The 25,060-nt window shown below is 39.0% G+C and overlaps 1 protein-coding gene across 1 annotated transcript in view; it reads right to left on the reverse strand.

Annotated features, from left to right (window-relative positions):
- The window catches only part of LOC108719696 (contactin-associated protein-like 2), a 1,103,988-nt gene extending 1,086,097 nt beyond the window's left edge, over positions 1–17,891 (reverse strand). The window contains exon 1 of the mRNA XM_041567571.1: positions 16,992–17,891. Coding sequence (XP_041423505.1) covers positions 16,992–17,085 — 94 coding nt within the window. The 5' untranslated portion in view covers positions 17,086–17,891. The remainder of the gene's footprint in view (positions 1–16,991) is intronic.
- Positions 17,892–25,060: the final 7,169 nt, after the last annotated feature.

The raw sequence follows: 25,060 nt of genomic DNA on the forward strand, positions 1-25,060 counted from the left end.
TATAGAACATTTTATATATGAATTACAAGAATATTATCACTTTATATTATCTGTTTTGCTCAAGACTAATGTACCTGCACATGGGCACTAAACCCAAAAACAAATATTTATCACATTTATTAAAATATTGTTTAGTAACAGAACTGCTCACATGACATTTCTACGCCCTTCCACTTTAGTTCTGGGATTGCAAGTTATTACAGGCAAGGGACCTCTTATACATAATGCATGGAACCTAGTGTTTTCCGGATAATGCATCTTTCTGTAATTTGGATCTTCATATCTTGAGTCTTCTAGAAAATTATGTAAATATTAATTAAACCCAATAGGATTGTTTTGCTTCCAATAAGAATTCATTCTATCTTAGTTTGGATCAGGTACTGTTTAGTATTACTTAAAAAAGGAAATTGTTTTAAAAAATATATATTTTCTTTAACGTCCAATTGCAGCACACTAATTGGTAGTTGGATCCCCTCCCTATTGGTAGGACAGTAGGAACAAAAAAAGTTACACCCCATAAAGGCACCACCCCTTCCTCCTTCCCAGCGCAATAACGCCAGCGCGCAAGTTCCAGCGCAAAATTTTAAAAGAGTGTACAATTCAGTACATGTTTGCCTGCCTGCGGTCACCAAAGGAGCTGTGCTGGTTCTAAAGGCTGGTTACCTGGAAAGCCTAAGGTAAAACTCACGTCCCTCTCTTTCTCTCTCTCTCTTCAGTTAATTTTTTGTACTGATGCCACAGTGTTCTCTGCATATGGTTTTGTTTCAGATGTCTAGTCAGGAAACTCCTTCTGGGAAGAGGAAATCCAAGTCCAGACATCTGGTTTGCCGTGAATGTGAGGTTCCCTTACCGGATAATTATGAAAGAGGATGCTGGGAAGACTGTTTGGCTAAAGCGGATAGCGCACCTCAACAGACTGAAAGTTCTATGGTCTGGCTTAAAGATTTTCTGCAGCAATCATTTTCTGAGATGAAACAATCTATTATACAGAGAGAGACAGGAGATGTGGAGAGGTCTCCGGAATCTTTAGAAGGAGAATACACAGTTATTGATGAAGTATTTTCTTCTTCGGAAGAGGAAGAAACAGAGATGGAAGTATTCCAAGCAGACGCAGTGTCGTAATTAATTAAAGAACACAGTTGGCTCATGATTACGACAGATGCCTCCAAGGTTGGTTGGGGTGCTCACATGGGGTCTCTCACAGTTCAGGGGACCTGGGATTATGTAGAGAGCTCTCTATCTTCGAATTTCAGAGAGTTAAGAGCAGTGTTCCTTGCCCTGAAGGCGTTCCAGTCACGAATCAGGGGTTATTCAGTCATGATTCAGTCGGACAACAGTTCAGTGGTAGCCTACTTAAACAGACAGGGAGGTACAAGGTCCAGAATCCTCCTCACGGAGTCCTTAAAGATTCTCAGTTGAGCAGAGAACAATCTACAGGACATCAAAGCGATTCACATCAGAGGGAAGGACAATTGCGTAGCAGACAGTCTAAGCAGGGGCAAGGTTTGTCAAGGAGAATGGTCATTGAACCAGAATGTGTTTCAGAAGATTGTCCTCAGATGGGGGATGCCAGTAGTGGATTTGATGGCAACACGCCACAATGCAAAGATCAGCAGGTTTTGCTCCCTATACAGGGAGGACAATCCTTGGGTTCTGGATGCGTTCTCCATTCAGTGGGAGTTCAGACTGGCATATATCTTCCCCCCTATCCCCCTGATTGGCAGGGTTCTAAAGAAGATCAGACAAGAACAGTCTTCGATGATAGCAATAATTCCTTTTTGGCTGAAGAGGAGTTGGTTTTCTTGCCTGATGGAAATGTGCCAGGGGCAATATTGGATTCTACCACTGAAAAAGGATCTTCTGATGCAGGGCCATCAGAGTCATCTAGACCTACAGAGGTGGAGACTGACAGCTTGGAAGTTGACAGGCCCTTATTAACTAAGTTGGGCCTCTCAGAGGAGGTGGTTAAGACATTACTTCAGTCAAGAAAACCTTCAACATCGAAGGTTTATGCCAGAATTGTAAAAGCCTATAAGAGGTGGTGTAGTTCTCAGAAATTTTGTTGGTCCGAGACTAATACTAACCATGTTTTGGAATTTCTAAAGAAAGGACTGGAGAAGAATCTTAAGCTAAATACTCTCAAGGTTCAGGTATCCGCATTATCGGCATTTTTTGGAATCAGACTTTCGGAAGATTCTCTCATCAGAAGATTTATTAAAGCTGCTGGGAAACTTAGACCAACAGTACTACAACCCATCCCTCAATGGGATTTAAATGTTGTCTTGGAAAGATTGTGTGATTTTCCAACAACACCCCACTTCAGACCGAAGGTAGCATCCTATATTAATCAAGAGATATGTCTACCTATATTTCAACCAGGACTTTCTACTCCCGAAGAACTTCGTTTGCATTCTCTGGATGTAGGAAGAATTCTCAAAGAATATATAGGGAGAACTCAAGATTTTAGAAAATCTGAAACCCTGTTCATCTCCTTTTTTGGGAAGAACAAAGGAAAGGCAGCCTCGAAATTATCTCTAGCCAGATGGATCAAAGATACCATTCAAACATGTTATATTGCAGATGATCGTTCACCTCCAATATTTGTGAGAGCACATTCAACTCGGGCTATGGCTACATCTTGGGCAGAGAAATTTCTAGTTCCAATGGATCAGATATGCAGAGCAGCTTCATGGTCGAATCTTCATACTTTCTCCAAACATTACAGACTAGACATACAGGCTTCCCAGGAGGCGGTATTTGGTAGAAATCCCATTAGTGTGCTGCAATTGGACGTTAAAGAAAGTTGAAATTTTACTTCCGTAATTTCTCTTTCTTTTTCAGTCCAATTGTCAGCAGAAATTGTCTAACCCTTCCCTATTAAAGTTCTACGCATTATGTCTTCTGTGGTTATTAATTGAAAAGAACATGAGGGGAGGAGGGGTGGTGCCTTTATGTGGTGTAACTTTTTTTGTTCCTACTGTCCTACCAATAGGGAGGGGATCCAATTACCCATTAGTGTGCTGACAATTGGACTGAAAAAGAAAGAGAAATTACGGTAAGTAAAATTTCAACTATTTTAATAAAATGGAGTCTATCGGAGACATCCTTACTGTAATTATTAGCTTTTGCGATAACAGGTTTCCAGAGAATGGATCCCATAACTGTACTACATTACAGACTTGTTCCGTTGAAACTCCCTTAGGAGAGCCAAATTTTGGTCAGGACTCCCTTTACTATAAATCATCCACCCCACCCCGCCACTGCTCTGAGCCCACCAAGGGCAGCCAGCCTCAAAGTTTTGGAAGAACTGCTATAACGCATGGTACATTTTTTCAAATGTCTGCTATATCATGTGATGCACAACTTCATAAGATACATTTTGGAAAGTATTTTCTGTTACTTTTAACACTGCTGGTTTTCTTATATTGTCAGTCAATGATAGCCAAATGCAGCATTGCTGTACTTGCTCAGTAACTCTATGGACATTATTAGAGTGCCCATGCAACTAATAGAGAAAGTGGAAAGTCATCTCCGTAAATAATTTACATTTATTTAAACTCTCTGCTATTAGCCACTTTAGTATATTTGCTGACGGAGCTATTAACCATCTATGTTGCATGGACATTATTTGAAATACTAGCAATAGCTTTACCGCTTTTACTTCTACAAAAAACATTGGCTTATGATACACAAGATAATTCTCATAGACAAATTCAAGAGATCCTCTGCATTCAAACCATTATCAATATATTAAGGACTTTGAAACATTTTGTGCCTTAAGCTACTAAAAATGCCTTCCCCTTTAAACAAAACAGGGATTGTTTGTCCATATATTGCAGTATATTTAAGCTGGCCAACTACTTCAAAGTCATCCCCAATATGACCAGTCCTACACTCAACTTTCATCTGATTCATTAAGACAATTCTACCTCCTTTTCACTGGTCTGACCTTTCCGGAAAAAAAAGTCAGGAAAATACAGGTAATTGTAATTCACAGTGTTTCCCCTTGTTTTATCTCCTTGACTTTTTCCCTGGAAAAAAATGAGGAATTGTCTCATGTTAGAAGCTAAAAAGTTTTCTGATAAGTAGTGATCATGTTGCAGCATAATATGTTGCTGTAATCTAAGTAATGCATATACAGTAAATAAACATACTTACTGCATACACAACACATTGGCTGAAATATTTTACACACAATGAAACAACAGGTTAAGCCCTATAGTATAATGCTAGTGGCAGATAAAGAGATTAGTTACCCGCAGAAAAGGAGATTTGCCTCACGAGGAAACTTCGGGTGACTTTGGGAAACGAAGTGCCGCCAGTGCCATACCGCAGGCGTTTTTTCATTCTAGCAGGCGGAAGACAGGGGGAAGCAGTTCAGGGAGATTAATCGCCCCAAAGAAGGCAATTAGTCTTCGGGGGACTAAATCTTCCCGAACCTCACAGTATGATATTACCCTAAACTGGCCATTACAGAGAAGCATCTATCAGTGATACAAACTTTCAATGACATTTTTCAGGAGTTTCATTTAGGCTTGTGACACACGGGCAGATTCGGAGAGATTTAGTCACCTGGCGACTAATTGCCTCTTCTTCTGGGCGACAATCTCCCTGAACTGCCTTTGTATGTCTTCCTGTCCGCTATAATGCGCCTGCGCTAAAGCATGCGCTAAGTTGTGTGTGCTTTAATGCAGGCGACTTTTCATTATAGTGGATGGGAAGACACTGGAAGGCAGTTTCGGGGAGATTGTCGCCCAGAGGTGATTAAAGGCAACTAAATCTCCCCGAATCTGCCCGTGTGTCACAAGCCTTAATCAACACTAAATAGCTTAAAACCAGCATCAGGAGCCTTTAGGGTAAGTCGACACAGGGCGTTTTGGGGAGATTTGGTCGCCTCGCTTTTGCAGCGACCAATCTTCCCAAATGCCTTCCCTGACTCTGCGGCGGCTAAAATGAAAAAAACGCCGGCGCTAATCACACGCGGCGGTTCGTTTGACGGCTAAAATGAAAAAATGCCGAGTGTGATTAGCGCAGGCGTTTTTTCATTTTAGCCGGCGCAGAGTCAGGGAAGGCGTTTGGTGAGATTGGTCAGCGCAAAAACGAGGCGATTAGTCGACAGGCGACCAAATCTCCCCAAAACGCCCTGTGTGGCCTGACCCTTAGATAATGGTATTGTGCTAAGAGATCAAACACCTTCTTGCTATCACTAAACACACAATGGGTTTAATGCCAGCCTTCCTATTACTGGTTAGCATGTGAGATTACTGTGCAGTTGTGACTTGCTCTCATTACACTACAATGCAATGCCCAAAAGGATTAAGTACACTAATGTTGTTTTAATGTTGTTTATATGGTCAAAAACAGATCTGGGGCTCAACTATTTACTATGGGACTGCAAATATCTGGGTAATATGGAGATAGTGGATTCATTTTACCTTACACAATTTCTTTTAGATTTTGTTGGTAGTACTGGAATTCCAGGTATTTGGTACTGTCTGACCAGGAACACGTGGTTGTCCTGCTGCTAACAGATTCCATACTTGCTTGACTGTGCTGGTACTTCCCTTTCAGTTGTTCTAGGCCAATGTTTGTACTATTCAGATTGCAGAAAGTGTGGGTAGCTCAGGGAGGTATGGAAGGCAGGCACAATTGGGAAGAACAAGGAGGTATTAAGCAAGGAAAGGTAGGTGAAAAGAATAGAGGAGGCAGTGGAAAGAAGTATTATTATTATTATTATTAATATTAATATGTATTTTTAGAGTGCCAACATATTCTGCAGTACTCTAAAATAGATCAGTTTATACAATGAACATATAGAATTCTCTCTCTTTATTTTTTTACTGAAGATTCCTTTGTCTATATTTTTATTCTGGAGCAGAGGCAGTATGACACTTCCCTATATTAATCTATATTGCATCTTCAATTGCTAATAAGCTCAATGGAAACGATTCAGCTGAGTCAGGTATCATGTCAGTATGAATAAATTCAAGTATGCAGAGAATTCATGTTCTGTGTACACAATTAAACAATTCACTTATCCTCTGTGAACATTTCAGAAAAAATAATCGTAAGATAAAAAAAAAATTACAGAGAACACAGTTGTAGCCATTATTCCATCAAGGATTTAAAGAACAGCTTCCATATGGCAGGAATCTCAGGAAAGTTTTAGTCTCCTTTTTTCTTCTTACTCCGATGGAGAAGAAAATTGAGGATACTGCAATGTTATTTCTTCTTTGGCACTTGAAGAGCCCACACCATCCCTTACCTCTAACTGCAACTGGTTTATAAAGCACCTAGCAGCATGTATCTGTCAGTTTGTATCTATGTGATGAATTCTACTAATTTTAGATGTATAAAGAACCTTCTGAGATATCTGTAATCCCTTGCAATTAACTCCCCTATAGCTTTTATTCATCGAGCAGCTGTATAAAGTTTGTTAAATATTGTTGGGATTTTTTTCCTATTTTGAAGGTGCTATACCTTAAATACGTCACAGACAGTACTGATAAATGTCCTTCAATATGTGTTGGGAGTTTGCCTCCAGGGAAAAGCCAGAGGAAGGATTTGACATAAGAAGCTTAGTGGTTACAGATATCTATTGTGGTAATGGTGTCTTTAAATCAGAGCTGTCCAAATCCAGTTCTCAAACATACTGTAGTATATTTGTATGTAGTATGTAAGATATGCCCTCGTCCCCGAGACAATAGTTTCAAATTGGCTGCAAATTGGCTGCATCTGCAGTACTGTAGTGGAGCCCAGGCATATGCTATTGTTCCCTGTTCCCAACAGATCACTGTTCAGAATGGTCTCTCTCAGATCCCTCTCAGCTGCTGACACCTTTCCATGCAGTTGACAGAAGAACTGCAAGCTATGTACAACACCTATATGCAATACTTTTTGCAGAGGTTTATCCTGTGGTTAAGTTCAGTCCTCTATTATAGAATGAAAGTTAGGGGATGGGTAGCGGGCCTATATGCCTGCCCCCCCCCTGCTCCTCAAGAATACAGAAATTCAAAAAAACAGTATTCATGGTTGAAGTACAGGTTTTTGTGATCCATTCTGAAGAGCAAGAATCAATGCCAACAGCTTCTAACAATTGAAAAGGGTGCAGTGAGGAAACACATGTCGACTTGTGCCTGGGTTTTGCACCCTGACAAATAATGAGCCCTAATTATATAGTTTTATATAAAAAAAAAGTGAAAAACATATTAACTAAACACAATAAAGATAAGTAAGAAGGAGTAATTAAAGAAGATTTTAAAAGATTTTTGATACTATCATCCAATATAAGCCTTGTATAATAATTGCATTTAATTTTAATGCACATACAATAAGCACTGGGCAGAGCTGTATTTAGGCCAGGTGCCACCCTAGGCACCGAACCTTACAGCACCTGAAACGTACGAAATGATGTCACACATATCAGCGAAAATGTCACTTAGCAGCTTTCACTACTGTGGGCCTTACAAACCTCAACCTCCGGGATCTAAGCAGCACGTGGCTGGGGGGGGATATTTTTAATTTTTATTTTGAAAAAATATTTCAATTATATAGGAACCCAAGGTCTGCCCCTCACCCCTGAGTGCCTATATATAAATAAGTCCATGGTGCTGGGCCTTATTAATATAGGTATTTAGTTTATATACATCCATATTTTTAAAGTGATGTGGAGCTGTTTCTTTAGTATTATTAAGCCTTCTTATTTCACTCACGTTACAGAGGAGTTAGTCTAGAGGTTAACTGATTAACCTTTGTTATGAGCTCCCATACCAGAGACCCTGGGTTGATTTCTTGTGACCCTGGACAAGTCACTTATTCTACCTTGCTTGATGTAAAGTGCTTTGATTCCCATGGGAGAAAGGGGCTACAGTAAAGATTGCTCTCACTTTTTATTAACACAGTTCAAAATCCTGTGGGTTTGGGACAGGCACTATGGCTGAATGCTCTGTTATAATAATTAGTAGAATAACAGAGCTGTTGGTCTATGACTGAAAGGAACATTGCTTAAGCTTCCCTATGCAAGTTTTAAAGTCACTTTAAATTTAAAACACTTGTTTGCCTGGGTAAACATTAAATACAGTTTTAAGGCACAAATACAAGTTTTATTCCCTTTAATAATATCTGTAATTTAAATGGAAACAGATCTATTTTCTAAAAAGTACATATAAGGTTCATGGGAGCCAATCCTTTCTGCGGCCACATCAAAACTTCTGCCATGGTCTGCCAGTCATAGGGAATATGGCTTTCGATGTATCATGGCATGAACTAGGAAGAAAAACATAGAAAGAAAACATAAAGCAAAAGCAAAATGAATAAACCAAAATGTCACATAAGAAAGAAGAAAGTAAATGAAAAATATATGTTCCCTAGATCATGAAATTAAAAATATTAAAGTAAAATTTAATTAGTATGCTAATGGTATTACAAATGCCTTAATAAAGACAGACAAACTTAAATGAATCATCTGACACAGGTGACTACACCTTTTTTTCTAATAAAATTAAAGGCATATTATGTGTACAACAGATGAATGGATACATACTTCTCCATCTGTATAATCTGTATAATGTTTATGGGTGACCTACTGTATAATATTCATGGTTGACTTATACTATAGCTCTATCTTCAGATCAATGCTGAAGTCACTGGAAACCAGTAAACCTACAACTCATTACCTTGAAGTAAATTAATTTTCTTCCAAGACTGGCAAAGATGTACTAAATCACCACTGTATACAAAAAAGATACATATGTGATCTGTCCTTTGCCACCACCTTCAAAACGGCTAGAGAAAGCTTTACCTCCTGTTTCACAATTCCGTTGCATGTTCAATATAAATTCTTTCTGCCACAGCCCCTATTCTCCTAGCATTGCATTAGTTCATGGATACTGCAGAAGAGCAATGCTTCCTAATGTTAATTATAGCATTCAATGTATAGGTGCTTTATAAATAAAATGTATAACTAACAGTTGATTCATAATTATTTATTTATGCAGCTGCTAGCCCTTTTTAACACTTTATACCAATACAATGACATACGGCTACAAATTATAAACAAGGGCCCGTCTCAAGAATACGCAGTCCTAAGGGGTTAGGGATGCCATTGGTCATTCCCTATGTTCTGCCCTCTCTCTGCCTCTGATGTCCCCACAGCTTTCTCAAATTTGACCGGAATTACATTTAATGCAATTTTAAATTTATGTCATTAATCAAGTATGTATATAATTAATTCCCCTAATAACAGACTGCTAAATTAAAGGAACATCTGGAGACAAACATTAGTGGTGGGAACACTGACATAAACAAGCTTCCAGTAGGAATATAAAACTGTTGCTATTGTGCCCCAATGGTGAAGGATGCTACAGTATTTAACCTTTCCCCTGCCAAACAATTACAAATGTGTGTTGGTATGAAGTGTTCAGCTAAGTGTGATTACATGAATAAGAGCTTATCTGCACAAGTTGGAGAACAAAATCTAAAAACCCACAGCACTGACTTCTGCAGTGCAGGGAGAACTGAGCAGTCAAATCACTTCCTATTAAAATTACAATAAAACAGTGCTCATAACAAGGTCAGTTTGGCACCGCTTGTATAAGCACCTGGTGTTGGAATATACCAGAAACAGACTCTACATCCATTTTACATTTAACCATAGACATAGACACATGTAATTACTGAAATTAACTTATCCGAATGGGAAAAGAAGAGTGACTAAAATGAAATGAATGTTTTGTAAATTGAGCACAATTCAAAAGTAGAATTTTCATGTTCTACTTAAAACTCAAAAGATTTTCAGATTTTTGCCCGAAAACCATGAAACCCAACGCAGATCAGGATATCTTTGGGACTTCTCTCATTGATTTGTATATAACCTCGGCAGGTCTGAGATGCTGGATTTCTGGTTTCTGACTTTTTCCATCCTCTGGGTATAATAAATCCCAAAAAATGTGAGTTTTTTTCCCCCCACAAAAAAAATTCAGATTTTATAGTTAAAATAAATAAATAAATAAATAAATAAATAAATAAATAACCCCCTGAATGTTAATACAGTGCTGGGTATATATCATTGCAAATCATCTTCCACTTGAGTTGAAAGATAGCATTTTATCAGACATACAATTTTATTAAAAAAATATATATATATTACCTTTTAGTTATGCATCAGAAGAAGCTGTGTTATGTAAAATTGGCTCTCAGAATGTTTTATCATACAGTCAGAAACATTTACTGCATAATTATACTACAAGTATATGATTGCTTTAGAAGTAGATTTTGTCCATCAGTGTGCACTGTATCTGGAAAATACGCTTCATTCATTGCATGTTATACAGGTCATAAGCTTTAATCTACCCTACATGTTTCTTCTATTTTGGGGGGTAGTTTGGATTCTGGAAAATGTATGTATGAATGTATGTATGTATGCCTTTTGGTCATTAACATCTCCCTAAATCCCTGATTGGTGTATTCAATTTTTACGACTTCTGCATGAATCAGAGCAATCAATAATATCAGTTAGCTGGTTGACAAAGGATGATGACAGATTCAAAGGTTCTAATTTATAAAGAATATGATGGTTTTACATGTTACTAGAGCAAAAAGGAGAAAGACCACTAAATTTTAAACCATTAGGCGAGGGTAGCAACTTAATACACATAAAGGGGAATGTAATAAAAGTCGCAAAGAGCAAAGCATTTCAAAATGTAATATTCTTCCTTAAAGTGTTATTGCATTCCAAATTTTAATTGCACATTGTGCACTTTCAAGAAGTGCTTGAAGGTGTTGTTTTTGGAGCAAACATAACTTTTTTCAGTAAGAAGTTTTATTACATTCACTGCCCCCTGGCGCAAATGATAGAGTTTGCAAACTTTCTTTCATTGTCAGAAAAGGTCAATAAGAAGTTTCCGGGTTCGCAAAAGCTATATTTAATATGCGCAAAGGAAATTTGTTCCCACAAAGGCATAACTTTTTGCATTGCTAATATTTTTTATATTACCGACTTACATTCCCCCAATACTGTCTCTAATGTCCTTAAAGGAGAACTAAAGGCTTGGTGCACTTGGGGGTGCCAAATTTTGGAAGTGGATTGCTTCATGGTGCTCACTGGTATAACCCCGTGGTATAACCCCGTGCCGGTGCAGTTTTCTGCTGATTGGAGCACCGGCCCGGGGTTTCAGGTAAGTCAATACAATTACTTGGGGGTGCCTAACACATCCCACCTCCACCCACTCCACCCCCTGACTCCACCCACACCTGCCCAACTTGTGTCCCCCCTTCCTCGCCGCAGGTAAGAGCGTCTGGGGAGGATGTTTTTTTTTTATTAGCTATAGACCAAGCAGATCCCACAGTCCAGGCCCCCCTGTTCCCCGGGCCCCCAGCGACTGCTGGGTCTGCTTCCTCTATAATTATAGTGAAACGTTACATCACTGACGTGAATAAACACGCAGAGGTTCACCCCGCTTCACAAGCCTTCTAGTGTTTGGTGTTAATTCTTCTTATCCTTCCTTTATAATTACGCCACTGAAAACAACTGCCCTTGATTAAGGTCTATGTTCTCTGCCTTTAAGTGAGGCAACTTCCAGCAACTTGGGAAAATGAAACGCTTCCGAGTGCCATTCCGCAGGTGATTTTCATTTAAGCGGCAGGAAGGCAGGGGAGGCCGTTCAAGGAAATTAGTTGCCCGCCAGGCGACTAATAGATTGTTTTAAGGGTAGGAATAAACGGACGTTTTTGACGCCATTCGACGCACTGTGACAAAGCACCGTTGTCAAATCGCATTCGACAGAAATAAGGTAAGTGAATGCATTGTCAGATGAAGTCGCATCGTTGATCGGATGTGACACGACTGTTGGATGCAGCCACTGCATGCTGCTTCTGCTTCCAACAGTCGTGGGGCGTCGGATCAACGATGTGACTTCATCCGACAATGCATTCACTTACCTTATTTCTGTCGCATGCGATTTGATGCTGCAACTTCATCCGACATTTCTATCTTTTACCTGATTTCCGCCGCATGCGATTTGACGCTGGCGTTTTGTCGCAGCGCGTCGGATGGCGCCAAAACATCCGTGTAGTCCTACCCTTACTGTTCATCCAAACCCTATGGCTATGTTCAAGGCTCTAGTCTGTTTTCATGACAGTACTGTTGGATGTCTTTAAATTATTTATATTGACTAGGCTTTAGATAATGTTTAACCTTGAAATTATTGCAATAGACAGAGTTCTGTAAAAAAAATAAAACCATCGTAAGAACTGAAATATGCTTTTATAATAGTGGAAAGATTGGTCTCACAATATATAAATTTAATTGCTTACCCATTAAGAGAAGAGACAGGGCTGATACCAGCTGCAAAGATGTAATTTTAGCATCACATTAAACAACGAGGAAACTACACAGTGAAAATCATTCATTTGTGGTCAGATTGCAAATTCCCTTGGTATTTGCAGTCAATACATTGGTAATGAGTGATATCACTAATTAATGAGTTGTGCCTGGTGCTTTGGCATTTTATGTAGTTCACAAAAACGCATCACCTTTGATCACAGTGAGCTGCATTTGTACAACTATACATATGTATGTGCTGTAAAAATGCAGTTTTGACTACTCTATATGCTTCTGAAAATCCAAGTGTATGCTATTAGCCCATCTGACAAGATGAGTAGCTCCTTAATGTATTTACATTAAGGTTTAGATTATATCTTCTTTTTTAGCACACATGGCTTTCTTCATTCCTGGGTCCTTTCCAACTGTTCTGATTTTCAGATAAGCAATGTATCCTGTTACTGAGCAATATTAACCCTTAATATTGCATCACCAGTATCAGCTTGAACCTGCAAATAATGTAGTTCTATAATTCATTAAATGGCAGAATGAATTCTTCAGAGAGCCCTCAATCTAATAAATTGTAGCAAAGTAAAGTAATGGCCATATAAATAATAAAATGTGGACTGTATTAACTCTGGAGTGGTAATTTACTCCATAGCCTTTTGAATTATATTGTTTATATATCTAGACACCCATGTACGTAAGCCCTTTAATTGTCAGTCATCTTTTTGTATTCCCTTTTCTGGTTAAAAACCCCTTATGCATTCTTGTGATGTAATGAATCTTATCAATACTACATACATTCAATTGAAAATAAAATCTTTCAGGGTAATAAAATTAGTACAGGTATGGGATCCGTTATCCGGAAACCCGTTAAGCTCCAAATTAAGGGGAAGGCAGTTTCCGATAGACTTCATTTTAATCAAATAATTCAGATTTTTAAAATTAATATTATTTTTTTCTCTGTCACAATAAAACAGTACATTGTGCTTGAGCCTAACTAAGATCAAATTAATCCCAATTAGTGATAAAACAATCCTATTGGGTTTATTCAAAGATCCCCAAAGTATGGAGAACCCCAGGTCCTCTACATTCTGGATAATAGATCCCATACCTGTACATTTCATGTGGCAGTATGGGGAAATACAATGTAGATTTCCCCACTGTGTAGGGAAACCTATACCATTAATTGGTTTACATCTAATATGGTGCAGAGGGCAAAACATTTACCAAAACCCAAGTAAGGCGGGGAAAAAACATGGAGTTTTAGCAAAGTAGCAAAAAAGATTTCTGCCAGGGGGTTATTTATCAAAACCCAACGCAATTCAAATTTTCCAGTTGTTAATGGGATATCTGCCATTGACTTTTACATGTTCTTGGCAGGTCTGAGTTGGAATACATTTTTCATCAGACTTTTAACAGCATACAAGTTTTTTTTTCTCTAAACAAATTGTATTTTCCCCTTTACAAAAATGTGGAGCTTAATAAATAACCCCCTTCATGTTTAAACTATGTTCAATGTCCCCCCAAGCCTGGCCAGTGTACTCAAATGACAGTAAACACAACACTGGCCAAACCATTATGGAGTCTCGCTCACTCTGCATGCACTTAGCTTTGCAATATTAAATACCAAGTGATGCCAGGTGTATATACTGTACATACATGTTTCTATTGTCCCAGGACTGAATCTTAAAGTAACATACACCATCTACAATGTATTTACCAAGTTGGTAAATTTAAAAACAAAACAGCACTTTAAATGCAATATCAAATCTGGTATATTCAGTGTTGCCAATAGCTACATCACTTACTGATTACATGCTTGAACCACCTACTTATATTGGCTTTTAAGTATAAGATAGCCATTACTAAAACAATGTTGTTCCACCCCATAGTGGCCCATATTTTGCATCCCACTGCAGAATCACATGGAAGACGGCTAGATGAATATGAGTTATGGGTCGTCATTTAAGGGAAGCGTCAGAGCCATGTATTCCTCATTTTTATCCACAGAGATTCTTGCTCAAAGCTGAACATGATGGCAATATTGTCATATCAGCATTTCCTTTGGAACCTTACTGTAGTGATGAGTATGCAGGATGCTGCTGCCTTAGTGTCTAAGCAAAGCACTGATACTAGTGCACGAAGATTAACTCTGTGTGTATGTGTGTGTTAATATGCTGCTATTAAAAGAAATATTTAAACAGACTGAAAACAATACTTATTTTAGTAGGCAAAGCGAAAAAATATCGAATTAACATTTCTGAGCTAGTGATGACCTCTCCTGGCTGAATTTCACATTATAGCTATTTAATATGCTGAAGAAAAGATGATTACACTATCCCATGTAACACGTGCGAGCAATATATATAGTAGAGAACAAAAGAAGCCTTCCATTAAAGAACAGGTGCAAAATAATTCAAATGAAGTATATGTATACATGGATTGGTTTAAATAGCCTTTGAAGAGGACTACAACTGGGAAAACTGGCTTGCTCTATGCATTGACAAAGCAGAAATTGTTTTGGTGAGTGGGGGATATGCTGAGCAGCTGATCACCTGCAATACTAGAAAAGAAAGCACCTATAGCTATAGGGCTCATTTATGAACATAGGTGCTAACTTGTACAACTGCAGTTGCCAACAGCAAACAATCCGGTCAGTGCTTTCATTGTCTTGTACTTGAAGAGATTGTTAATAACTGATTGCTGATTCGTCAGTTTTTGCAATGGCACTTATCCAATTTCTTGAATGAGCCCTATAGACAAGGGAACTTTTCAAAGCATAGCAAAGTCAGATAATATCTCAGATCTGCTATGACATGTGTTTAACTATTTATGTGCATGTTTCAAGACAGCATTAACACTCTTTATTATAAAAATAACAGCATTTAAAAATCTCATTTACATTATAGCACATAGTTTTTCTATCTTTGTACTGCCTTTGTTCTGGCAGGCAAATAGTTGATTGCACATAGGAGGAGGCAGGGAACATTTATCACTTAGTTTCATTGGCAGGTGTGCTGCTAAATCAGATTAAAATGTAAAGGGCAAAAGAACTAAGAGCTTTTATACTCATGCAGGGACTGGTGCCTGGAAGTCCTCCATAGGTGCTTGAACTGCAACTCCCAGCATATCTCTATTGATGAATGCTGGCTGGGAGTTGTGCTTAAACAGAAGTCAGCTCACTCTAGTATCTATTGCCAGTTTCCTATTACTGCTCATCCTGCAGATTATTTGTAATCAAAACTGGTGACAGCAAGAACCCAGAGTTTTACTGAATGCTGACAGTACTGAGACCATGCAAATGCACAAGAGGTTATCAGCCATGTATATACTTTTATAAACTTTGTGTTGCTGCTTTTCAACCCATTCACAAAATGCATTAAATGGTATGATTAAATTCACCAGTCAGGCATTTGCATTTTTTCTACAAATAGGGGTAAATATATCAAAGGGTGGGCATACAGTTTACCAGAGGAGAACACCATAACCATATTCACTCAAACTGTCCATTCGCCCATTGATAAATATGGCCCTTAATGTAGCACATCAAGTAAACAACCCTACAGAAGGTGACAAACATACAAAATCATATCAAGAATAGCTACAATAAGTCTGTACCCACATAAACATCTGTGAAGCACAGCCATAGTTACTCCAGTCAAAAAGCATCACAGAAGGTGCAGGGTTGGAAGAGGTGCAGGGTTGGAATGAGACAGGATCAGCCCTCCGCAGTTACCTGGCTGAGTATCAACAATAATTCATGGAAATCAGAGAATCTATCAGACATTGTTAACTTGCAATTACCGCTCATCTCTGACAATATATTCCCATGTACACAGAGAAAAGCCATTAATTGTCATGGTTATGCAATGTTTAAAATCAGGCCAAATATATACATCTTCTATAAACATTAGGGCTGTATAGCCGGCTGCCCTCCTGCTATCTATAAACGTCAGTGCCCAGTATCTGTAACTCTACAACAGCTGGAGGCCATTAATTTGACTTCCTATGTATAAGCAATTTATATTTAAAAAAAAAAGTCCAGCTCACATGCCAATGTCGGTAGTTTATGGTGGAAGCAGCAGATCCACACAGTGGGACCCACATGAATTCCATGTTGAAAATGAAATCTTCCAAACCTTGTGATTTGTTGCCTTTACAATACTTAATAATACTTTAAAATAGGGATTTGTGTTTTGACATAATTCATTTTGTTTCTGGGAAGTCAATTCACTACAAACTTTCACACTGCTGTTTCAGCCAGAAAAAAACCAAGCTGTTGTATGAAGGCACATAACTTCCCCAGAATGATGCTGCCAGTCTCATTGTGCACCCCAGACTCATTCAGTTTCTGCAGGACCATAATAGCAATCATCTATATTCAGTTCACCCTGTGTGAAGCTGCTTATGTATTAATAAAGACATGCAGCATGAGGCTTCGCCTCCGGATTCGTACCATGAGGGATCAGCAAATGTTACAATTCTCACTGAAATGGGGGGGGGGAGGGGGTTAACTTTTAGCAAATATGCTCTGTGAGCCAACTGCAGCCAGGCACGGTGTGATGTATTTCATGATTAAAGGCAGCAGCAGGGGCAAATGATCTCTGTTTATTTGTCAGGGAGTATTTTGAAACAAGTGGGATAAAGAAAGGGATGATAGACTTACGGAATGTAGGGGAGGCACTCCGGGCTATGCAGTAGATACAGCTCAAAATCCCCAGGAATGGAGCAGTGCACCTGTTTCTGAATATCCAAACCATGGCTTGCAAGTGGTCCCAGGAATAAACTCCAGATCTCAGCAGTTTATATGTGCAACTTCTCCCCACAGTATTTTTGCTATGTAGCCTTGCTTGCTTTGATGAGAATGGAAGGCAGGTAAACTTGAAGAAGCTGAGGGTGGGGTGGTGATTTACCTCCCCCTTGTCCAAGAATAACAAGCCCACCCCTGCCCTGCTTCCTCAGACTCTTGATTGGGTCCTCAAGTCCCCTTGAAGTCCTTAGCACTGAATTAGCAAACTTGCTCTCACACTTCTGTAGATCATGGCTAAGAAGCAGACACGGAGAAACAAGAAGAAATAAATTAAACAAGCTGTCAGAAGAATGTGTATCTCAAAGTTCTCATGGGCAAAAAGATTAGGATAGGAGAGTGGAGCAAGGAGATGGAAGCAGTGCTGCTGAAGCTGTCTCTGCAAACTGAGCCCTTCCAATTACAGAGATTGGAATAGCCAAGCTCAGAAACACACCGTCATACAGTATATATATGCAGCCACACAGCAGAGCAGGCAGGCACTAGAGAAGACACTCCCCACAATCACATTGAAAATCACAATGCTATATGTATTCAGCTCTCTTAGAAGGAATCAGAGCTTCAGCACTGCAGCACAACCCACATCGGCTCCACTCCACCAGTGCCTGCTGCTGCTTCTTTCTCCTCGCCAGCCCTGCTGTGTTCCTTCGGCCAGAAACCTCTGGCACAAATCTTGCTCATAAGAAGCAGTCATAGGGAGCAGAGTGTTCAGTGGCTGAGTGTGGATGGCATGAAGCAGAACCCTTGTGTTGTTTTAATCTCTGCACCAGCTCCTGCAGACTGATGGAAGGGGGAGGCTGGCCTATTAAAAGGCTGATCAGGGATACTGGGATGCTTGGGTTATTGCCTGCAGTTCACCAAATAATCAGTAGATGGCCTTTTGCTAACAGTCAAGTGCATTTTAAATATGACTTGTGTGATGCAAAGGACTGGAACATTTAGAGCAATGCACATGGCAGTGGGGGCTCCTACATGCAGACATCATAAATAGACAGATATATCTAAAATGTTGTATATACAAAGACATTTCCTTGCAAGACAGTTTTGATTGAAATGCTCATAGATTATAAAGTATACAGTCTTACAAATGGTCTCTCACTTTACTCGCCATCTTAATAGAAAAATAAACTATTGAATTATGACAGGAATGTAAATATAAAAGCCAAATTCAAGAAAAATACATGAAAATGTTTCTATAGCTTTAAAGTTATTTGTACAGTGTATGAACACCTGTCTCTGTCCCTATCTCTACTCCAAACAAGACAACACTATTGAATGCTTACAGGTCTGTTAATAAGCTGGCTTCTGCTACATTCTTTCAACAGTCAGAAATAACCAGGCAAACAGTAGTGTAACTAGAGTGTTTCGGGCCCCCTTGCAAAAAAATATTCAGAGGGTCTCAGCGCACTCTGACGCCCATCCTCCCGTCCATGTCCTGCCTCTGCTCCTCTTGCACCCTCCATCCTTGTCGCAGGTAAGAGAGCGGCTGGGGAGGAAGATGTTTTTTATAAGCTATAGAGGAAGCAGACCCAACAGTCCAGGCCCCCACTTTTCCCTGGGCCCCCCTGCAACTCTGGAGTCTGCTTCCTCGATAGTTACACCACTGAGATCAAAGTAACAAGGATAAGTATGCTTTCAAATGTGTCTGCACACGACTCCTTAATTGAGTTATTTTGAGATTGTTTTGCCTGTCTGTAGCAAAGGGCAATTTCAGGCATAAATCACCATGTTTTTATCAGAATGCAGTAGTAGGCCCCATAATACCAACAGTGTTGTACCCGAGGAAGGGGGTTGTTCCCCCTAAAACATTGTGCAGAAGGTTGCAATTAAATGTTGCTGTTCTGATCATTTTTAGATTATGTTAAGTGTGTGGTGAGTTGCATGGTTGTGTGTATATAACCCTAATTTGGTTACTGTCTCTTTAAATAGCAACTTATCCTTGGCAAGCCAGGGGCCATTAGTCCCTTTTGTGCATGAAAAGTACTGGGAACTGGGATGTACAGTGCATTGCCTCCTCCTAGGGAACACTGAGGAGCACATCTCAGCTGATTTCCACTAGGAAAAATAAAACAGACAAATGTTTGCAAATGAAACAGATATAAACTTTATATAAAACAGTAGTGAAAGAACTTGGGTAATCTAATACACAATGCAATCCTGCACTGGACACACATGGGACCTACCTATCTCACTATTAGGTACCTGATTGTTTCTCCAACACAGTCCTTTTTATTATCAATGTCCCAATCACAAGTAAGGGGTTAATGACCACACAGTTCAGTCAAATGGAATGTCCCTTCACAAAAGCTCTTAAGGTAGTGCTACCTTTCCCAAAAATACCTCTCCGTTTGGAACTGAGCAGCCACTCCCATATAGGACATAATTACACATCACCTGTCCTCAAACCGGGGCCCCACATTTGTATCATTGCCAAGTGTCCAACCTTGAGTAGCTCACTCACCGGAGTACTCTCAGAGGCAGTCACACTGGAGATTACAGGCAGCTCTGCAGCAGGATCAATCTCCTCCTGAGTCTCTAGCAGCTTGGCAGGGAACAGGATGGGCTCTCTCTGTACTTCTAGAGATGCAGCAGCTTCTCTGGACAGTCTCCCAAAAACTGGTGCTGGTTGGATGATACAGCATAAAACCCCTGTTAAACTCTGTTTGAGACCCTGTACGTTTGGCTCTAAAGTAAGGCACACCCTCTCTCCCACGGATACACTGGGGTGCTCAGCCAATCGGATGGCTCTCCCGCCTGTAACTGGGCTGGATGATGTTACAGACAGAAAAGCAGGGGAAGGATTTGTCTAATCTCCTACATATATATAGACTGAGCAAACAGTGCCTTACTAAAAGGGACTCCCAGCATAATATTTTAGCTGGGGGTCCAATTGGCCCTCAGGTTCATGGGACAAAGCACATCAGGCAAGGTTAGTTTGTATAGCAGCTCAAATGCTTACATGTGACGCAAGGCCAGGCCAAGTCAACCGGGCACTCTAGGCAATCTGGCCGGCCACCATGCTCCCCATCCACATGTGTGCACATGTGCCGTAACAGCGACAGAGGGGAGAGCAGCAGAGGGCACGGGAGGGAGGGAAGATTGATGGAGGGAGAGAGTGGCAGAGGGGAGAGTGGTAGAGAGAAGCAAACTCGGACTAGGGGTAGACAGTTTGCATTGAGTTCTCTGTATGATTTATTTAATGATTGTTTAGGTGCTGGTTTTGTGAATGTCAGTTGCCAATGGTAATAATAAATAACAGCTGAGGTCTTTTTCCGCCAAAGAATTTGATGCATGTTGTGTATTACCCTAAGTAACAGTGTTCCATTGTAGAATCTATGGGGCCCATTTTCTAACTATGAAATTACGTTTTTTTCTATGAATCACAAAAAAATTGTGGTGTTCCTATTTTTTTTAAAAGCTCTACAAATTACAGATTTATTAAATGAAAAAACCACGAAAGGTAAGTTGAAACCAAAAAGTGTAAAAACCTCTGGTTTAGATTTTTTTTAATAACCAAAAGGTTAAATAATTTCAAAATCTCTGTTATGTTTTGGGTAGCCGAGGATGAGTGGAGTATAACAGTGCTTTATTAGCAGGCTCTCATGCAGGCATTACACAACAGTAACTTTCACTTTCAATTTTAAGCTGTCAGGAAGTATGCATAATATACTGTCTGGGCACAGTGACATCTACAGGCCATTTGTATACACACCACACTCGCATAGATAAAACATAAACCAAGTGTTCTCCAGGTTTTTTTGTGAATCACAGTACTCAAATCATTATTGGATTACCTTCTGCCACTCCAATGTCTCACTGTATGTACTGTTTTTTTATTTGTTGTACTTTAAATAGTACATATAGTGACTGGGAGGGGAGGCCTGGCCCTCTCATACAAATGCTCCCACTACATCTTCAACTATATCTCACTAACCTGGAAAACTTTGTATGAGAGCATCATGCTGCCAACTTTCTCTTTATACATGCTTCCAAAGTAACTAATAGGTTCAATGAGTGGTGCCTAACACATTTACACAAATTCATTGCGCTTTAAGAGTAATAGCAGATTTGTATCAGTAATTTGGTATTAACTTGAATGAGGGGCTCTTTTTAACATTTTAGCCACTGCCCACAGAGCAAGAAAATGCTCAGACAACAAAACCAGAAATCCCCTAGACTGAAACTACCCTAAAGGGCATCTAAACCCCAAAAAAAGATGAACGTAAACTAGTTTGGACTTAAATTACTTGAACAAAACCTATTTTCCAGCCAGTATTAGTCAACGGGCAGATAGATGCCTGATTACTTACAACCTCTGAATGCTGAAAATTTTAATATCTATTACTGTTTTGTACAGCCTCATTTTCAAAGTGTCTGAAACTTAAATATGAAGGAATAAAAATTAACACTTGAGCTGGACAGATAATCTCATCAGAGAGCTGTTGCCACTTAGCACATTTCCCAGCGGAGTGTGAACTAAAAAACATTTGTCAATTACTCCTATTAACCTGTCACTGTTATGGTTTCATCTTGGTCATCAAATGTCCAGCTGCCCTAAATGTTATGCTTCCAAGTGGCATGATGGAAATGTGACACAAGGGAAATAATCACATAAAACAATCCAGTTTGTCTGCCTTTGCTTTTTCACTAGTTTTAGTGGGTTTAGATGTTGATATCATATTATTCCTCAAGGGAAATGATGCCATTTACTCCACAAAGTGACACACTTGTCATTCCATGTAATGATATTTTAGTATAAGGTAGGGGATACTGTAGCTGTGTAGAATGGTATAGTTGATAAATCAAATTGTTATATATAATTCCAGTTATATTGGCATTGGTAACAAAAAACAGCAGCCTACATTTAGGCATCTTTTGAATACTAAAACACTGGGATATGCTCATTTTTGTAGGAGATTTTTGTTCCCAAAACATATGAATCCCTTGGCCTAGCAGAACTGACATGCAATACAGTATGTTTACTACTGTGTGTAGGTTGTTAAAATGGAACAAAACAAGATCCCTGCATTAATTTTAAGAGATTGTCCGGGAATATGCAGCATTAAATACATTAACAATCAATGTCATATATGTTAGCTTTGTTATACAGTCATTTCTTTGGTTTTTAGACCCCTAGTCATGAAGTTGAATTAAACATTGATATTTTGTGTTGTATTTGACTCTGAAGATAATAGAAATGGCCCCTTTTACCCAGTAAATGATGCACCAGTTAAAGAGCTGCGGTAAACAGTTATTCTGTACTCCAGATCAGCAGTGAGGGTAGCATTACAGTAGCATTAAGTGGTGTACTGCTAACACTGTGAAATGCAAAACTGGCACTATTGGCACTATGGCAGTGCTATTAATGTAGGGTCAACATTTTACAATGACTTTATTTTAACAATTTCTCTCCACTGTTCCTAATTGTTTTGGTAATATGAAGGATAAAACCATGTTAGACACATTAATGTTTGTATTTGTTGGATTTTCAATTACCTAGTTTCATATTTTGAGTAGGGATGTCTTGTGTCTTTATTACTCCTTTGTCAACAGGATTTGGATTACCTGGCTGTTACTATGTCACCTCACTTTGCAACCAGTCGAGGCATGCAATTGATCGAGAAGTGGTAGCAGACTGTAAAGGTGGCCATAGACATAACAATTACAATATTTCCTGGAAAAGATATTTCCAGGAAAGATTGTTAATTTCAATACACGTTTGTAGAGCTGAATCATCAAGTATACAGGTAGAAACAATAGAATTCTACCTGTGTCTGATGATTCAGCAGATTCAGTGCCTTCAGAGGCACCTGATCAAACCCGGCCCGATTGATGAGCCGACCAATGTCGAAGCCTTCTGCCGATATTGGTCGGCTTGTCTCTTGCCATACACACACCAAATATTGTACCAAAATTGTTTTGTACGATACTGTAGATGCATATATGGCCACTATTACAGACTGTGAATGCCTAATTAGACCAGATGTAAGCACCTTCACCGAATTCCTTATGTACTGTTCACTTCAACAGGTCACTAAAGTTCTAGTTTTTGGATAGCACAACTGTAATGGTCTGTGCCAGCTTGATGAATAAAGGTGTCTTAATCATATGAAAAAGTGACTTGTAGAGTGCTGTCCACAGATTGTGAATGACCAAGAGATCTGGTAAAAGCCTTGCAGGAATACTGGGAAAATGATTGGGAAATGGATTGGGAAAGAGAAAACAAGAACTTGGTACCAAGATTTGTATAAACACCCACAGTCTTAAAATGTTCTAGCCTGTCAGAAGAGAATAAGGACTGCATGGAGGCTGAGGGTAAAGGGGTCTGGATTGCCCTTCAGGAAGAGGAATACAGAGGTAAAGCAGAATAACAGATTAGAAGATAATAAGTGTCATAAGTGATACATTATACTGTATGTGTCAGCTATTGAACAATAGATGATGTTGTCTCCATAACAAGCAATAGAGGGCCTGATGTGAGTGATATATAATCTCTATAATAAATGCACTGTAAAATATGTTAGTGCTATATAATAAATAATATTTACTTGTGCTAAGTATTTATGGATTCATCTTTTTTGTGTGTATAGATTGCATACACTATTCCATTTGACATGTAAGTTTACTGTTACTTGAAGAACACAATACAGTTTTCTTCTATTCCCTCTCATAAGTTCTGAAAGTGACCTTGTAGAGATAGCAAGTTGTTTTTAACATCCAGTTGAAATGTAGTAAGAGGCAGGTTTCTATGAGATAAGAATCGTATTCATATTATTCCATTATTTGAGTGCCAGTGAAAAGGGTAGGAGGGCTCATACCATCAGCTGTTAAATCAGAAATATATATTCTACCATTCTCCACAAATGTGTTATACATAAACTTCACTCTTACAGCAACATCAACCTCTCTGTTTCTGAGGGGTCTGGTGAAAACTCCCCAACACATTTTTCCTTCATAGTCATGCTAGGTGGAGGCAGTGTGTTACAGTAGGTACCAGGTCCCAGTCTTTTCCAACACAACAACGAGCGTTCCCAGGGATCTCCTGATCGTTGGGTAATTACCATTTCCCCATAATACCCCAGAAATGTCTGCTTTATTAGTATTCATTCTTTGTACAAATCTTTGGGAGTTGTACATCAGAGATGTTGGTATCGGGACAACAAATTTACCATGAAAAACACTACCTGAAGAAGGGTAACAAGGTGATTCCTCAGCTGGATAACCATAAATATATGTTTCTACATTAATATTTAGAGAAAAATATTTTAATTACAATCCTAATTTAAAGGATCTCTCCTACTGTTCACCTATTAAGCTTTCCTGAACAATGCTGTTATGTAATTTGTAATCTGTTATCGAGAATGTTCATAATCTAGGGTTTTCTGGATAAGGAATCTTTTTGTAAATTAGATCTACATACCTAAAGTCTACTAAAAAATAATTTAAATATTTATTAAATCAGATAGGATTTTTTACCTTTAATAAGAATGAATATATCTTAATTGAGTCTATGGGAGATGGCCTTTCCATAATTCAGAGCTTTCTGGATAACACATCCTATACATGTTTTTTGCAGATTTCTTGCAATAACTGCATTTGTCGGCTCTTCCCACTCTACTGGTCCTCACTATTTACATTATGGGGCACATTTACTAAGCTCGAGTGAAGGATTCGAATATAAAAAACTTCGTATTTCGCCCATCGAATAGGCCATAACTACCTTCGACTTCGATTCAAACTAATAATCGTTCGACTATTCGACCGATCAATCAAAGTATTTGCACTAAATCCTTCTAATTCAATATTCGAATTAGAAGGATTTAACTTCGAGGGTCGAATTCGAGGGTTAATTAACTCTCAATATTTGACCCTTGATAAATGTGCCACTCAGTGTCTATTTGCCTTTCTTGAATTCAAGAATTACAAAT

Source organism: Xenopus laevis, chromosome 6S (assembly GCF_017654675.1).
Source record: "Xenopus laevis strain J_2021 chromosome 6S, Xenopus_laevis_v10.1, whole genome shotgun sequence".
In the NCBI taxonomy this organism is placed as follows: domain Eukaryota; kingdom Metazoa; phylum Chordata; class Amphibia; order Anura; family Pipidae; genus Xenopus; species Xenopus laevis.